Source organism: Coloeus monedula, assembly GCF_965178545.1.
Source record: "Coloeus monedula genome assembly, chromosome: 2".
In the NCBI taxonomy this organism is placed as follows: Eukaryota; Metazoa; Chordata; class Aves; order Passeriformes; family Corvidae; genus Coloeus; species Coloeus monedula.
The window spans coordinates 96,279,336-96,296,517 of NC_138782.1; the positions used below are offsets into that span (position 1 = coordinate 96,279,336).

General features: G+C 36.4%; 1 protein-coding gene across 1 annotated transcript in view; it reads right to left on the bottom strand.

Moving 5' to 3' along the window:
- Positions 1 to 5,974: 5,974 nt before the first annotated feature.
- Positions 5,975 to 17,182, bottom strand: part of MCPH1 (microcephalin 1) — a gene marked incomplete at its 3' end in the record, with an annotated part of 126,489 nt that continues 115,281 nt past the window's right edge. Inside the window, 2 exon segments of the mRNA XM_082276922.1 lie at positions 5,975 to 6,030; positions 7,839 to 8,076. Of these exon segments, the coding sequence (XP_082133048.1) occupies positions 5,975 to 6,030; positions 7,839 to 8,076 (294 nt within the window).

Consider the following 17,182-nt stretch of genomic DNA (forward strand, 5'->3'; position numbering starts at 1 on the left):
GCAAGAGAGTACTGTTTGGAAACTATGGGTTTCTGTCTCTCATACAACACTCTTTAAATGTAGTACATATGAAATATCACCGCTAATATCAGGGGAAAAAAAGCCCCAAGAAAGCACAGAAGGAGAAGAGGCTGGATAAAATCAGGGCAAAGTGAATCTCAAGTTCTATAGCTTCAAATTCTTTTATTTGCATCTATGCCTTTTAATAGCTTCTGTATGGGTCATCAAATATGTTCAACATCCCTGCACTTAAGAAGGACATTCTTCTCTTCATCAAGTAGGATACTGAATGTAGCTGGGAATAAAATAACAGTGTTGATTCCCAGACTAGAGAGCTCTGCTTTTAGCGTCAATTTTTAATTCAAGCCTGTGTTGCCTGGGCAATGTCAGGGAAAATATAAATTCTCTTCTGTAGGAGGAAGTGCTCTTCCTCCAACTTCTAAAATGCTTATCTTTGTGTACAGCTGAAATATGATGAAGCATGTGTCCAAAAAAGTGTATTCCCAAGTCAGCATTTCAAGTGGGTGTGAATTTCAAGTTATTCAGAAATATTCAGTCATTCAGTGGGGGGGAGGAGGAGCACTAGATTTCTTTAAGTGCACATTAAAAGTGGCAGAGGGACCAGTCAGGCTCTTCACAAAGGTCAAGTATCTGCAAACTTATAGCAAGAGTCCCCAAGTGTCTTGATTTTCATATGAATTGACACATTAGGCTGTAATCAGAGCAGGTCCATATTTGTTCATGTCTTGATCTAAAACCTTTGCTCTCCCCACAGCTGTTAAGATCAAAACTCCTGGGTTTGCTCAACTTAATATTAAAAAAGTATAATGCAGAATTTTGGACATTGGTTTAGTTTTATCCACGATGTGTTGCACAGAACATTTGAAGTCACGACATTTTCTGTACTGCATGCATAAAATTCATCTTGGATTTAGGCTTATCTCTAGATCCATGGGACCACTTAGCAAAACTTCCCCTGAACAAACTTCAGTTTGAGTTAATGAGCTGGAATGGTTCACTCCAGAGCAGAAAATCTGGAAAATGTTTTTTCTTTACCTCTCCCCATACTTGTATCCAAGTCAACAACTAAAAATGTAATTTAGAGATGAAATCATCTCCCTAACAGTTCTCAATCATAAATCTATCTCCTCCTGTGATTTTTAAAGCATATTTTTTAAATTATTACAAGTTTTGAAAAAGCAGGGCCTTAAGGAGATCTATTTTGTACTGCAAAAAGTAACCACTTGCAGAAGTGTTTCCAAGTTTCAGCTTCAGCTGCCATGACTGTCACATGCACATGTCACATCAATAATATTGTGACCTCCCTCTGCACACTCCTTCCTAAAGACCTGGTTTTCTCTCTTAAAAGCACGGAGTGTATAGCTCCATAAAATGTAATGAAGAAGGAAAAAACAAATCCTAAGCAAACCCTAAACCTGCCTGGACTGGTAGTACCAGTCCTTTCACCACTCACATGCAGCCACATCTGTTTTTTTCTTTTTTTTAGTATATCTCTAAGAACAATGTAAACAACATTGATAAATCCCCTTGGAAAATAAACACCCTGTGGCAGTTGGGTCTTTAGTGATAGCTCAGGTGCCTTCCAGACAACAGAAGCTACAAGGCAAACAACACAAGCTGGCACTGAAGAGGTCGCAGGAAGGTTCAGCCAGTGTGAGCTCGAGATTCCCAGGGTGAGGAAGGTGTGGACATGTTGGCAGGCTGGGAGGGCTTGTGCCTCCAGCCCTGTGCCACAAATCACTCTCTGAAGGATGCTGACACCAGCAGTTCAGGGAAACATGCAGTCCTGCATCACACCTGGCTGTTATGTATCAACACCTCGGTCTTGAACAGGAGTCTGAGCCACTCCTGGGTGCTTAGAGGTTGTTTGACATCTGTATCAACAGAAGTAAAACTCTGCTTTGCGAGGTCCCACCACAAGCTCTCAGCAGACACCTGTGCTGATAACCACAACGGTGGTTATTTTTTTACCACTGGCAGTTTTTAACCACCCTGTTATCAGCTGCTGCATGATGCTGTAGTACAGGTGATGCACTTCCAGAGCCTGCTGTTTCATCCTATCATGCAAAGAGCTAATTCTGAAATAAAGCAATACAAGGAGATAAGGAATAAGACTGATTATTGCAATAGGAATACAGCCATTTGGTTTCATTATAGCTGTCATTAAAGATGATTGCTGGCACAGACACAGACTTGTTAATGCTTTTCAGTTTTCAGTGTGAGCAAATATTTAATTTTTTTGTTGTTGTGTGTTTCCTTGGTGTAAAAAAAAATTAGTTTAATCAGCTTGCTAGAGATTGTTCCTGGTATACCCCAGCTTTAAGCTTTATAAGTATTAGAAACACACAGCCACAGTTCTTGCTCAGAAAGACTAATTTAAAGCACCTTTGCCTCACAGTCCCTAAGGTTTCACCAAAAAAACGTGTGTGTATGCTGGCAGCTTCCTAGCACTGAATGTGCTGATAACACTTCAGCACATAATGCAGTTGTGCCTAAATTATGTTCTATATAGATCAATTAATATAACACAAGTTTATTTTCGTGGAACTATAAACAGATGATCAAGTGATGCAATAGTTTTTATAAGTTTTTATTTAAAAAGGAACAATCTCCAAAAAGTTGACTATAGTTGAGTCAGGAAAATACCCAGAAACATAAAACCAGCTCAACAAATCTGTAGTTTAGTAAGTCCATACCAGATGGTTCATATACTGGGATCACTGTGACTATTTAGAGACTTTTTACTCAATTGATATACATACCACAAATGCAGTTACAATCTAAAACTGATTACAAAAGCAGAGAAAGGGGAAAAAGAGACATAAGATTCACTCACCTTATGAATTTCTGGCAATCTTTCTTTCAAACACATCCTTAACCAATCTCATGTTATTAGTCACTGAAACTAAAAAATTTTCTTAGATCCTGTTATTTTATATAGATATACAGTTTGAAGAGAACACCAATTTTGCTGCCATTCTGACACAGCTTAAGCAACACACTCTCCAAGGCCATGCCTGTGTTTATCCTCAGTATTTGTGTATTTGCCAATGTGAGTCCCCACTAAATTATGCAAGTGTGGTAAAAGCTCTTCTTATCTCTGGAAGAGGAAGAATGGGAGGGATATTTGTGGTCTGTGCACCTAGTTGGTACCACCTATAGCACTGATGAAAGTAAAATGAGTTAAAATGTGCTGGGAGTTAAACTGCATTTATAAATTAGCTCAGCTAATATGAATCTCAAAGAGGAATAATGCTTATTTTGTCTTCTCAATGTATTTTAATTTAAACAGATTCCTAATCAAATTAAGCTATCTTAGAAAGACCTTTAATCATGCTAATGGGATTGAGCTAAAGGGCCTTTAGCAGGGAACAGAAGCTCTCTGAGAAGGAGACACAGCAGCTAAGCTAAGTCATTTTCACAAATGGCAAAATTAAGACAACCTCTCCTGAAAAAAAAAAAAAAGAAAAGAAAAAAGAAAAAAAGGAGAGAAATAAAGGAAATTAATAACAATTAAGTAGATTCCTAATAAGGAGAGGCCAGTACTGATTTGCAGAGGAGAGAGCACACATCTGTGCTGTGGCAGAATGATCACTGACCACTGCATGTTGCAAAGACCTCAGCACTGACCAGCTCAAAACTACTCATGAATCACTGATGCTTCTTGGTGCTGGCTGTACTCTAAGAAAGCAACAGTCAGGGTGGACAGCACTCCTATTGCCCAGAATGTGAGACCAAAATTAGGAATTCAATTTCCTGCTGGCTGTATCTGCCTGTCTACTGCAAATTTTGCAAGAGCCAATAGATAGGGATTTCTATCAACCATATAATTTAAGGTGAATTATCTAAATTGGCAGATTGTTTTATTGGAAATATTTTAGTTTAGAAAAAAAGGATATTAGTCTTTTCACTGTCAAATCTGTTACATGTGTGACTAGTAAAGACCAACAAGATGATCCAAGAATTTACAATTTAAATAGCTGAGACTAATCTTAAGAAGATTTATGAGAAAGCTGATTTGGAGTGCTATATTCTATAAATTAATAGTGACAGATTTTTATGGGTAGTACACTTAGGAAATGACTACAAAATAAAACCAGGAGGTTATTATACTCAAAGTTAAGCAGTATAATTCAAACAAATGATTCTGTTATTTATAGGCAACCATATGTTCGCATGCCACAACAATATGTAAGTATTTGTATTTTAATGTATAGTACTTGGCAACTACCTTCTTAATAAGGGGGCTCATAAGGTCAAGGGTGAAGAGTGATAACATGTTACCAGTGCTCTGCACTGAATAGGTAAATAGTTTTGATGATAAACAGTACAATTTGTAGACAGACATGATCACCAATTTTTGTATTGAACATACCAGTTTTTATATCAAACATGCTTTTCCTAGATAAGACACTGTTAAAAATGTGCAAATCAGAAAAATAAGCAAGGAAAAGACCTCAGTAAATTAGATTTTGTAGTTTATATACCAAATCCAGCTATATAGCACTTGAAAATAAGGTCTTAACCTTTTGAGTTACAGGTGCTTAGCATTTCAGAAAATAAAATCAGTTTAGTTTTCCATAAAAGAATCATAACTTGGAGCTTTTCCATTAAGAAGTGTATTTAATGTTTTACAGAGCAACTTTACAAATGCAATTTGTACCTGAAATACCCTGACACCCACATATACTGCTGAACTTGTTTTGAAGAAAAAGACCGTATAATCCTTGTTTACAGAACTTTTATATTCTAATCTCTTTAAAAGCCCAAGAAGTTAGAATAATGCAATATAATGGCAATGTAAAAATAACATAAAAATAAACCATTGTACTTTGATTTTTCCATAATATTAACTGAAAATAATAATAAATTTTTGTACAGAGTTTGCATTTCCTTACGCTGAGGGAACTCTGAAAGGAACACTGAGTTTGGAAGTGTGAGTTATGAGCTGCCATTAAATTACTCAATAACATTGCTCTCTGTCATGATACATTATTTTGATGGTACTTGGAAATCTTTAAAGGAGCTTGTACATTTATAGATAAACAGGTGCTAGTGCAACATACTTTACATACAAACCTCACTTTGTACCTACTAAAAACAAATCTACAGATTAAAGAGGAATTTAACATGTAAGAAATTTGCATACACTTTTCAAGCCTACCTAGAGGATTTCATAGTAGGCTCCATTTTCAACAGATTTCAGCATTTGAATGATGCACTGTCTTAATGCATTTGACTCAGTAATGGTGGTTTCAGCCTAGGTGTAAGGTAGACACATTTTCAGATTCACTTAAAAGCACTGAAATAAAACAATACCTTAACTACCCATCTGAGTGTAATTACTGAGTTTCACTTACTTTTGAAAACTCAGTTTAGAAGTTTACACCAGCAGGTGTGAGTTGAGCACTATGGGCAAACTCATCCTTTTACCAAAGAGATGTATTTAGCAATGATCATGAAGATGTGGCAACATGGCCCTTCAGGTGTGTGCAAAGGCACTCGGACTAGAGGAGCCAACAGGATTCCTACACCTGCCCTGGGAGCACAGCTCCTGCTGACTGCACCACATGCAGGCACACTCACTCACACTGAGTGCACGTGTTTTAGCTGCACTACAACATGACCAACCTTGTTTAAAAACTAAACAATATCTTTCCACTTCCTCCCAGTGAATAGTGATTCCTTCAAATTTTAGTTTTTTAGTTCCAGAAGGTCTTCAACAAATAAACAAAAGGAAGATGACTTTTATTAGGGAAATACTTTATTTCAAAAACTAAAGATCTCACAAGATGAGCACTTGCACAAGTATTAAAAATATAGAAATCATTCCTCTGTATTTATAAGTATGTAACTTGCATTTTCTTGGGAACTTCCTTCACAGATTATTTTTTTTGTTGAATCCAAACTAGGCTCACTTCCTTACAACCTATATGGAAGCTGTTGAGTTAGCTCACATCTGAAAAATATAGTTCTCCATAGGACATATTGTATACTGAGTGATTGAATCTAAAATAAATTTAAAACCCCCAGGATTATTTAAAATAAAATGCAGAAGAAACAGATGATAAAGCAGCAATGTACTTCAGAGCAGTTGCTGGTATAAAGCAGTTTGGTGGAGCTGAGAACCCAAAGGGAGAAAATAAATGCGAACAGTCAAATGATAATAGTGCAAACACTTACCATTTACTTAAGTTTTAAAAAGGTGCTGTATTATTGACCTATGTGCTTTTTATTCTGGTCAACCTTGAGTGAATTTATTGGCAACTGGTATTAGTAGCAGAAAGCAGATAGCCACAAACCAACTGGATTGCAACAGTGAAGTGTCAAAGATTAGAAAAAACTTCAGATCTGATTTATTTGATTAAGACAGCAATTTATACATGACACTGTTCATACTATTATGCACACAGTTGCTGAGAAAGGGGCAGAGCTTCAAAGGTCTGTATCATTCCTTTAAAGCATCATATAGAAATATTTTTTCTGAGATTTGATGATTCATCAAATGAACTAAAACCCATTAGCTGGAGTATGACCATGCCTCATGAGCAGGACGTAGTGATTAGAAATCAGACTGCAAAAGTGAACTGAGAAATCTGTAAACGGCACAAAAAATCCACAGTCTTTTTTTGTTAGTGTGGCCTGTCCAGCTGCAGGCAGCTCATGAAATCCTTGACCTGGGATAAGGCAGACCTTCGTAAGACCAGCATAGGAGTGAGACACATGAATCCCACACCACTTTAGATCATTACATTTGTCCATCTGGAGCACTACTATAGGAAACTTTTGTGTTTAATTTACTCTTATTTTTAGTCCTGCACAAACCTCTAGTTTCATCATCTGCTCACTTTTTTTTTGCACACTTGCTCTCTAAGTCTTCTTTGAAGCTGGAGAAAGGTACAATAAACAATGGCACCTTCTTACACCTCTCTCGTCAATCTTCACAATTTTATCTTATACTTTAAGTATGACATAAAATGTGCATTTAGATAAGTATTTTTTCCCTTATGGATCACTTTTCCTTTCTTCTTTAATGGTATTTTCATCCAGGTTTTAAGTCATTATGATCTGACAGCATTAGAGGTCAAGAGATTCGGACTTTCTTGGCTACTCTCATATAGAATCAAGTCCTGTAGTACATTTATTGCTAGGGTATGAGTGAGACACTTTCTGGAGGAGTTTGACATAGCATATGACAAAAATTAAATCTTACTTTTTCTAAATAAGGTCCCTTTTTGGAAAATACCCTTGCTGAAAATAGAGTCAGTCAGACTGTGGTTGCAAATGAGTCAGAAAAATGATAGACTAAGAACTCCCAGAAATGTAACAGCAGATGTTAAAAATAAACTTTTTGCAAGTGAAATAGAGATTGCAAAAAATTTTCTTTCAGATGTATAATGCAGCTTTCAGGACAATTTATCAGAGGGTGCCAGTCACCATATTTCAGTAGTGGTATGCCAATTTATACCAGTTAAAGCTACATCTAAAGTGGAAATATGTGCTGTTTTAGAAAGCGTTTATCATATAGCCATTTCCCCTTAATTTAGTGTGTTCTAAATGAAACCGTCATACAAAAGATAAATTCAAAAACATTTTAATGATGTTTGTTCTAGGTAAAATCAAAATGGCGAGTACCAGGACCATCATAAAGCAGTCTTAACTGTAAGAGAAAGTTCTCACCACAGAGACAACTTTCCTGAAAATCTAGCTGTGGCAGTTGGTTCCATTTGCTTCCCTCAGTTTAGTGAAATACTTATGATAATTTTTTTAATACATATTCTGCAATATTTTCTATAAGTTGAAGTTTAGTGTCTTACCTAATACACATTTTTCCGACAAAGATATTCTTTCCTGGTACTTCTTTCCTGGTTTTTTTCCTATACAGAGTTTTGCTTGACATAAGGCTTTACATATTTTTCCTCCTGCCAGCTGTATAAGTTCAATTAGCTTTTTGCAGGGTGGCTCACTGGTAGGAGATAAAAACATGACAAGCTGGTTTGAAAAGAGATTCTGCTGGTATTTTCCTGTTGATAGATGATGCTGAAGCCTGCAGATCTGTATTTGAGGAAACAAGAAAATTAATTAACCAATGTGTTACATTTCCACTTGAAGTAAGACTAATCCTTGTTTTCCATAATTCAGGAAAAAAAAAAAAAAAGATATATAATATATTAGTATAAACTTTACTTTTTCAAGTGTATCCAAAATTCTTGGGTAAAATATACAAAGAATTTGCTCTACTTGATCAGTACAATTCCCAAACCAGAGTTTGAGATTATTTCATTATAGGGCAGACATTTTATCTATAAAATTTCTTAAAGCACTTGACAATATTATTTTTCACCATAGTCTTACATTCTTATGTTTATAACACTGTCCATTACACAGAAATCTTAAAAGATATTACAAGTAATTAAAGTCTTGCAGTACATACACAAACCATGATAGCCTTTATAATATATAGTGTTTGTTGGTTTGTATTGGGGAGTTTTGCAAACGTAGGTAACTCGGAGTTTAAACCACTTTAGGACCTCTTTTCCCCTCCTGTGCTCCACAGATACAAACTGTATTTTCGCTCAGATGTATGAAATACACAAATTACACAAATGTACCAGCACTCAGAGCAAAACATTTACTGTAAACCCTTTTGTCTTCACAAAACCAAAATAAGTTCTTTGTGTATGCTGTGTACCTTGTAACATTTGATCATTGTAATAAAAACCTGCTTAATCTATATAAGGCAAATTTTCTTCTCTGGCAGAACAGTGTTCCAGCAATTAAAGCTTTAACTACAATATGCATAAAAGCAGTGCATACAGCAAGTGTACACATCATGGTATGCAAACTAAAGTTTTCATACCAAAATTAAAAAAAAAGTTGTATTCTTAGCGTGAGGTTGCCATTGACCTGCCAGTGCAATATTTGTAATGGATCTGATTTTGTATCACTTGTCAAAGTTTGGAAAATTTATAATGAGACTGGAGTTAATTGTAAGGTGAGAACAAAAAGAAATGTTTCATATTATGTAATGCTTGGAATTTTTCATGCAGATGACAACATGAGCATGGAGGAAAGGTCATTTTGCATATATCTGGTTTATATGAGACATCTGAATATGAAACTGTAGCCAGTGAGAAGGTGTAACTGGAACAGTGGAAGAAATTACCAGTCTTCCTCCAGTCCTGACACAAACATGCTGTGAAACTATAGGCACTTAAGAATCTAATGTGGTAATGTATGTGCTTGGCAGATGTGCAGCCAATGTAAGAATCTCCACCTGATTTACAGGGGTTTATAAAGCCAAATAGTTCCATGGCATGTTCACAGAAAACAGTCCAAGTAAATTGATGTAGCACTTCTGATCAATTAGCTAGAGGAAGATCCTGCAAAGCCTGAAACCCGTGCTAACATGAGACTTCACAGCTCAGAGGCTCTGTGTCACTGGCCTCTGCTATTCTGGGACACGTCAATCCCAATCTGAATTTTGAGATCTCTTCCAACAATAAATAATTCAGCTTTCTCTGATTGTTAGCTCCTTGGTTGATCTCCTGAGAATAAAATTAGGTTGATTCTTTGCTTTCTGAATTCACTAAGTTATAAAGACAGTGACTGCTATGGATGAAGCGGACCAAAAAGACTCAATCACAACCTAAAAAATACCCTCTATTTCCTATTCCTTTGTGAACTTAGGTTTAAAAATGGCATGGCACACCTAATCCTGTCTCATGGAAGTCAAATAGCTGCTAAATAATTTTGTTGATCACAGGATCATTGCAGAGTTATACTGCAGACCTTGGAGGACCCAAACTTACTGAATGTATCCGATGGCCCTTCCTGCACCCCATGCCTTGCACGTGCAGATCTGGTTTTGGACTCAGTGTACTGCCTACCTCCATCTGAGCAGAATGCTCTTCTAGGAGTACCTGTCTGCTGGGCATCTTGGTGTCATGAAAAACAGAAAATTAATAATTGTACTGTTTGAATGCATGGTATTAGATTTGGAATTCTCTTAGAGTACCATTTGTGATGGGTCTTGTGAGGCTTAGAGGCCATGATCACTGTCTTAAAAGGGGACAAGGTCAGGAACATGAACCACTTTGCAATCTGCGATGTACAGAGCAGTGTGATTTTGGTATTACTAGACTGCAATCTTTAATCTTATTTAATTAAAAAACTGTGCAATTGTGAAACTATGAAAGTGCTTGTTGTAAGCACTTTCAACAAATTAAAGTATGCATTATAGTGAAAAATAAGAATCTCTTTGTATCAACCTCATAACAGCCTCATCACAAATGCAATGCCGTCTTAGTTGATCTGACACAGAGCTCTTTGGAATTGTTTATTGGCACAAATCAGATGCATCTGATAGCAAAAAGACAATTCCAAAGAGAGTATAGTGCTAGTTTATCTAAAATAGATTAGATTTAACTAAAAAAGACAAAAGTCACACTGGGTTTGTCAACCTGAAACTCTAAGATTTTAAAGGTAAAATTTATTAGAATTGAGAAGATTTTATCTTAAGAAGGCAGTAGGACTTGTGTTAGATAGAAGACACAATATAAATTGTTGTGATCTGCTATTTCACATATTTTAGGGAATATGATTTAAAAGGGCTAATTGTATTCCTGCTTCCTAAAAAAATTCCCTTGAAAGGATTTATTTGCTGCCATTGTAATGAAAACTCATTTATATGATACATCTTCCTATAGAAACAGCTGTTGGATGAAATTAAAGCAAATGTGTTCATAGCTAATCATAAAATCAGGAAACCCAAATTTTAAAGACCTAACAGCACTCACCTCAGCCCATGTCCATAATTAGCATGCTTTATTTATTCATTCAGTACATAGTTAGAGTACCCAGAGAAGGGAAGTGCTGACTTGCCACAGAGCGGGTTTTCCTAAACTGCCTTTAATGCACTTCCATCTGGGTGCATTACCAGTGCATTGGAGAGAAGGACAGGGTAAGAACACAGCACATCCCATTGGGAATGCCAGAGGAAAGGTTCAAGATGGAATGTCATCTCTGCATATGTCTGGATCACCACTACCACTTCCCCAGTCAGTTGTTCCTGGATTTGCTCAAGCACACCAGGTCTACTCACAGGCCAGAGAGACAGGCAAAAATCACAGCATTTACATTCAGAGAGAAGTCTGGAAGGGTAACTTTGCTTTCTGGCCCACTGGCCTGAAAGTTACACCACTAGCCAGCTGCTGAAGGGCAGCCAGCTGACCACACAGGCTTTGGTGGGAGGATGAGAGGGCACAATCAGGCTCTTACCCCTGAATTGACTCAGCTGCCTTTGCAACATCAAAGCCTTTGTGGCACTCCAGGGGTGCTCCCAGCCCTTTGAAACCATACACATTTCATGCAAACTGTTACAAATAAATAAATAATTCCTTAGCAGAGACCAAGCCTGGGAAAATATCAGATCCCAAAAGCAACTATTTCCACAAACTGTGTATCTATAAGTCAGTAGTTATGGTTGCAGTTGTGTCAGTGCCTATTAGACAGCACTGATTTTTCCTTTCCAATGGTATTCTTTAGAAGATGGACACTAAAACAAAGTGTTATAAATACATCTGTTTAATTTTTTTGGTAAGACTCTAACCATGAACCTCATCCTTTCAGCTGGATGAATGGCAGTAAGACACCTTTTACATGCATACATTTCTCATAAATGTACCATTAATTTAGTTGTTTGTTTGAACCTAAGTTTTAAATGGAAAAAAAAAATCACTGTTGAGAGAAGTAAAACTTAAGGAGAATGTTTGACAAATAAATAAAGCCTTTGCTATAAAATAAAAAAAACCACAAAAAAATTTCACCAACTATTATCCCTCCTGTGACTCATTTTCAATCCCCCAAGCAAAAAGAGCACATAGTGTAAAACCCCCTAAACTTTGTAGTTTTGTCTAGGACTGTATGAAAAATCTCCTGCTGGGTGAGGTGCCAAAACAAACAGAACTCCATAAATTCCATAGGAGACATCTATCAAGTGCCACAAAGGTATTATCTCTGAATAATACCTGAATTCATGCAATATGTAATAAAATAATTATTTTGGGTGTACTTGGAAATTTTTAAGCACTGAAACTGCTAATTTCCTATATACAGCACTCAATATTCAGTGTCCAAGCTCCAGAAAATAGCACATGAAGAAATTTCCAGTCTAAATTGGTATCAGAATAATAATACTTCACAAAAATGAAATGGAGAGTATGGTTATGATTCATTAAAATTAATAGAAATTGTATTTGTAGCCTAGAATTGATAATGTGAAGTACTAGCTTCAAAAATACATATAATGTAGAACATATTTATATATATATAATCTTTAATGATTACACATGTCTGAAAACTTGTGAACGCACTGCACAATCAATGTATGCATTATTTATCTTCATTTTTAATTACAATTACTTACTAGAGAGAAATAAATCTACAAAAACCCCTTATGATTTATTTTATCATTAATATTTGAGCACTTAATATAGTATGTATGAAATCATGGAAAGCTGTAGTTATGTCTTGGTTATTGTTAATTGCAAAAATAATTTATATATTCTATTAAATGCAAACAGCAGAAAATAAAATTGCAGACACCAGTTTTAAGAGAAAAGATTGTATATTTTATGGTTTATATCTATCCAAAACTATTATTTCATTTGAAATTTATGAGAAATTGCTCATTTTCAGTAAAGAGAAAACTGACTGCTGAAATGTGAAGGATTAGTTCACTACTCTGCAAATACTAAATGGCAAAACCCCCATAAAACTGATGAACACCAAACCCCACAGGCCTTATGCTTTGATAATGTACACATTTAACAATAAAACACATATAAAATGGCATATTAATTTTAATACAGTTTAGTGGTGTTGCTGGGGAAGTATTAGGCTCCAAGATTTTAATATTCATAATATGTCAGTATGGATCAATATACTGTCTAAGTAATGTTTGCATTTTCAGTTACTATAATTCTTTATGAAGCCCTTGTGAGGAATGAAATCAAAATGATACCTCTGTTAGGAATCGTTACACTTGCATGGTGATACGCACTTTTGGACAGTCTGCCATTTAGTAAAAACTTTAAAGAAGAACACATAAGTGGAGCCCTGTGTATATGTAGAGATCAAGGGCTTACCTCCACACAAGTGGAGCATCAGCCTGCTTCTGATACAAAGGAGGGTATTGCAGTGTGCAGACTTCTGAAAATACAGTTATCCTGCAGCGAGGAATTTGCAGAATCTGCAGGACCCTACAGGGATCAAGGAGGTTTGTGTTAACAATGCAGTACTGCTGCAAGACAAAGAAGAAATGCTTTCTTTTTCATCATTCTAAATATCAGGTTTAATAGGATAGAAGCAACTAATCAAGCAGCAATCTATTTTTGAAGGAAAAACGTGTGCCATACATTTTCAACTTTAACCAAAAGCTCATAATTTAGTTTGATTTTTTTATTTTAGCACTTGGCTGAGTTTTTTTAACATGTTGGGAATACTAAAATTGAAATAATATTCACTAAAAGCTTTAAAAATTACACTGAAATGCTGCACTAGACAAATAAATTGGTGCTCTCCGGCATGAAAAGAGCATGTTAAGAGCTGGAAACAACTTCAGCAAGCAGTTTCACAAAAAATAGATCCTCAGCTTTGAAGAATCTTGTCTAAGTTAATGGAACTCCACTGGTGGTGATTCAGGACCCCACTGGTCCAGGACACACTGCCATACTATTATGTCAATAGCACCCAGAACCTACTTCCACTCTTTGGTACGACATGCATTTGTTATTGTTAGTGATGTTTTTCATTCTCAGAGCAAAACTCAGCTTGCAACATTCATGCAATGTTAATTACAAATATTGCATCTTTATCTCTGACTATTTATTGAAACAATGCTTTCTCATTGGTTATCGGTATCCTTTGGCTGAAATAGAAGCTCCCTGTCTGTCAAGCCTTCAGACAGCCAGAAGTGAGAACATCACCACCCCAGCACATGCACACACACAGAGATTGTGTACAGGAAAACTGGCCATAGGTTTCTGCAGTAGGAGATGGCTGGTGCTCCGAGCCAGAGCCAGAACTGGGAGAGGACAGAGTGGAAAATTTGGTCCAGAAAAAAGAAACCTTCAATGTCTGGTCTTGAAAAATAAAAAGGAAAGTAAAAGGAGAAATGGCATACAGTCAAGACTGTATTATCTGGAAAGTTCTTCAAAACAGTTTCTTCCCCTCCTCTGATACTCCCTCATATAAAAGTTTCCTGGCCAAGGCAAGGGCGAAAGGAAGAACACTTGAATCCAGACAATTTAGCTGATATTGTTTCTTTGTACTGAGTTTGGCAGACAACAGTGCTTCTCTCAAATCCCACAGACTGATAAGAAAAGTTAATTTCACCAATTTATTCTCTGGAAGACTGAGTCCCAGTGGGAATACTATATGAAAATGTTTGGCAAATAAATCTACTGTTTGGCGGATATTCAAAATTATACTGGAAGATGTCTGAGCCATTTCTTTTCTGGCATAGCAAATTTTTGTAGGGAAAAAAACCCCAAATTCATTTATTTTTAGTTTAATTTCCTTGTTTTCCAGAGATAAAACTATTTTTAAAAACTACATAATTCAATGTAATCAACTATAGATTAATAAAAACAAACCAGGGTAAAGCAATAAGTCTTTTCCCTTTTGAGAGTAACTATGACTTGCAAATCAAGGAGCTATATTTCCAATATATATATATAATTTAAAAACACTCAGATAATAATCAGTAAGATATGGTCACTTTACTATAACTATTTCTTTACAACTTCAAAAATATTCTGAAATAAATATATTTGCATTTTGTTTCAACACAAACTAATTATTTTTGAAACTAAAAAAATCCTTTACTTACAAATTAGCTAATGAAGGAAGGATTTTTCAGGACTAGAAATTTAAATCTTTCTTCAGAAATACCTCAAAACTTGTACTTCCTCCATTTTGTCTTATTTCAAGAGAACTCAACTGATACCATGCAGTGATAAGAATGCAAATTGAAATTGCAAAATTTTATATCAAAATTGTGCAAATAATTACCAATTATAATTGGGCAGTGTTTTCCTCACCAGAATATCAATAAAGCAGCCCTGTTCCATGCTTCATGCCACAGTAGTGTATGAGTGTGGCATATGCACCTCTGAGCCCTGCTCCAGTGGCATACTGTGAGAGTTACATGTACTACGTGTGACAAGTCCCCAAGAATCCCAGTAAAATTTGAAGGTAGAAATCTTTCACATCCATACACAATCTAGTCCAATGCTTGTCTTCTCTCACAGTTAGAAAGCTTTCCTTAATGATATAACCTAAATTGCCTCTGATGCATTTTCAGCCCATTATTTCTTGTCCTAATGCCAAGGGACATGGAGAATAATTTCTTCTTTTCCTCTTTGCAACAACCTTTAAATATTTGAAGACAGTTATCATGTCTCCACTCAGTCTCCTCTAGACTAAACAAACACAGTTCTTTCAGTCTTTGCTCTGGCGTTATATTTTGTAGACCTCTGATCATTTTGTTACTCTCCCCTGGATTTTTGCCAATGGATCCCACATTTTTCCTGAAGTGCAGTGCCCAAAACTAGACATGGTATTCCAGCTCAGGCCCCACCACTGCTCTCTGCACACTGCAGAGAGAAACAATTCATGTTTCTTATGCTTAGCATTCCTGTTAACACATCCTTGTATGCCTGCTTCTTTTATCTGAGTATGACAGAGGTTACATATATTGGTTCAGATCCTCTAAAATACCGAGCTACTCTTTGGGCAGAAATATTGCATTGTCACTCTGCACGTGATTATTTCTCTGCCTTTGCACTTGTCTTTACTGAACTCCATCATACTTATTTCTGACCATTCCTTCTATCTCTCAAGGTTATTTTAATTTCAATCTGTTGTAGCTTAACCCTGATGGCAGCTAAGCACCACAGAGCCACTTGCTTCCCCACTCTGTGGGATGTTGGGAGGGAGGAAATTCACAAGGGTGAAAGTGAGAAAACTCAAGAGGTGAGATGAAGACAGTTTAGTAATTAAAGGACTGACAGAGTGAATCTCCAGTTCCACTACTTTAGCTCATGATTAATCAGATTTTACAGCCTGGTAGCTTAGCAAAAGCCTAGACAATAAATAACAGTATAAGGATGGAATAGTTGTATGTTTTATGCCAATGGTTCCTACATGTGCTGGTGAGGTGGACTCATTATGTTTATGACAAAGAGCTCATGTGAGCATATATGGACCTTCTGTGCAGGACATCTAAGTGAGCAATGTTGAATTTACCATTTATAATCCAGCATTATTGGTAGGACTCTCCAACTAACTCAGTTTGTAAATGCATGCTAGCTCGTATGTCTCAAAAACACAAAGGAAACAAAGCAAGAACAGAAAGTTTCTTCCCTTAATTCAGCTGACAGTTGAACAAAAGCAGTTGAGACCACATACAAAGCAAGAAAATCTCAGCCTTCAAATAATTTGATTTAGACAATCAGCCATGACTTTAAAAGATATGTAATATATACATGGACCTATTTTTCCTCACAGCTGACAGAGGTCTATTTTTGATGGATCTATCCTCACAGGACCTTTGGCAAAATGATGCTTACATTTTTACTGGCAATTTTGAAACTAATCTGTAAGTCATTCCCATTGAGTGTACTTTTAGTTCTCACAGTGGAGCAGCCATCGGGGCACAGGCTGTGCTCTGTTTGGATGGAAAACACTCAGAAGATGGGCTCGGTTCCGGGGAGCAGGCTGGAGCAAGCCCAGGGCCTGAACTGTGTGTGGTGCCCATGGTGCTCTCAGCACTCACTCACACACTCTGCAGATCCCTTTCCCTTTGTCTGGATTACTGACTCCTTGACACAGGCACCAGAGAGCATGGAGTCACTTCTGGCAGATGTAATGGGGTAGCGATATAGGTATGGGATGCTTCTTTCAAATGGAATTATTAACTACACAAAAATACTGACCTCAACTAATTGTAGCCTATCTTTTAACAGTTGCAACTTACCCATATTGGTATCTCATAGTTCATTCTCCTACAGCAACAAGAAGGAGAAAGATTAGTTGTAGTTTGGCATTTATTCCCTCATATTGCAACCATTTACCCATATTTTATATAAGGTATCCT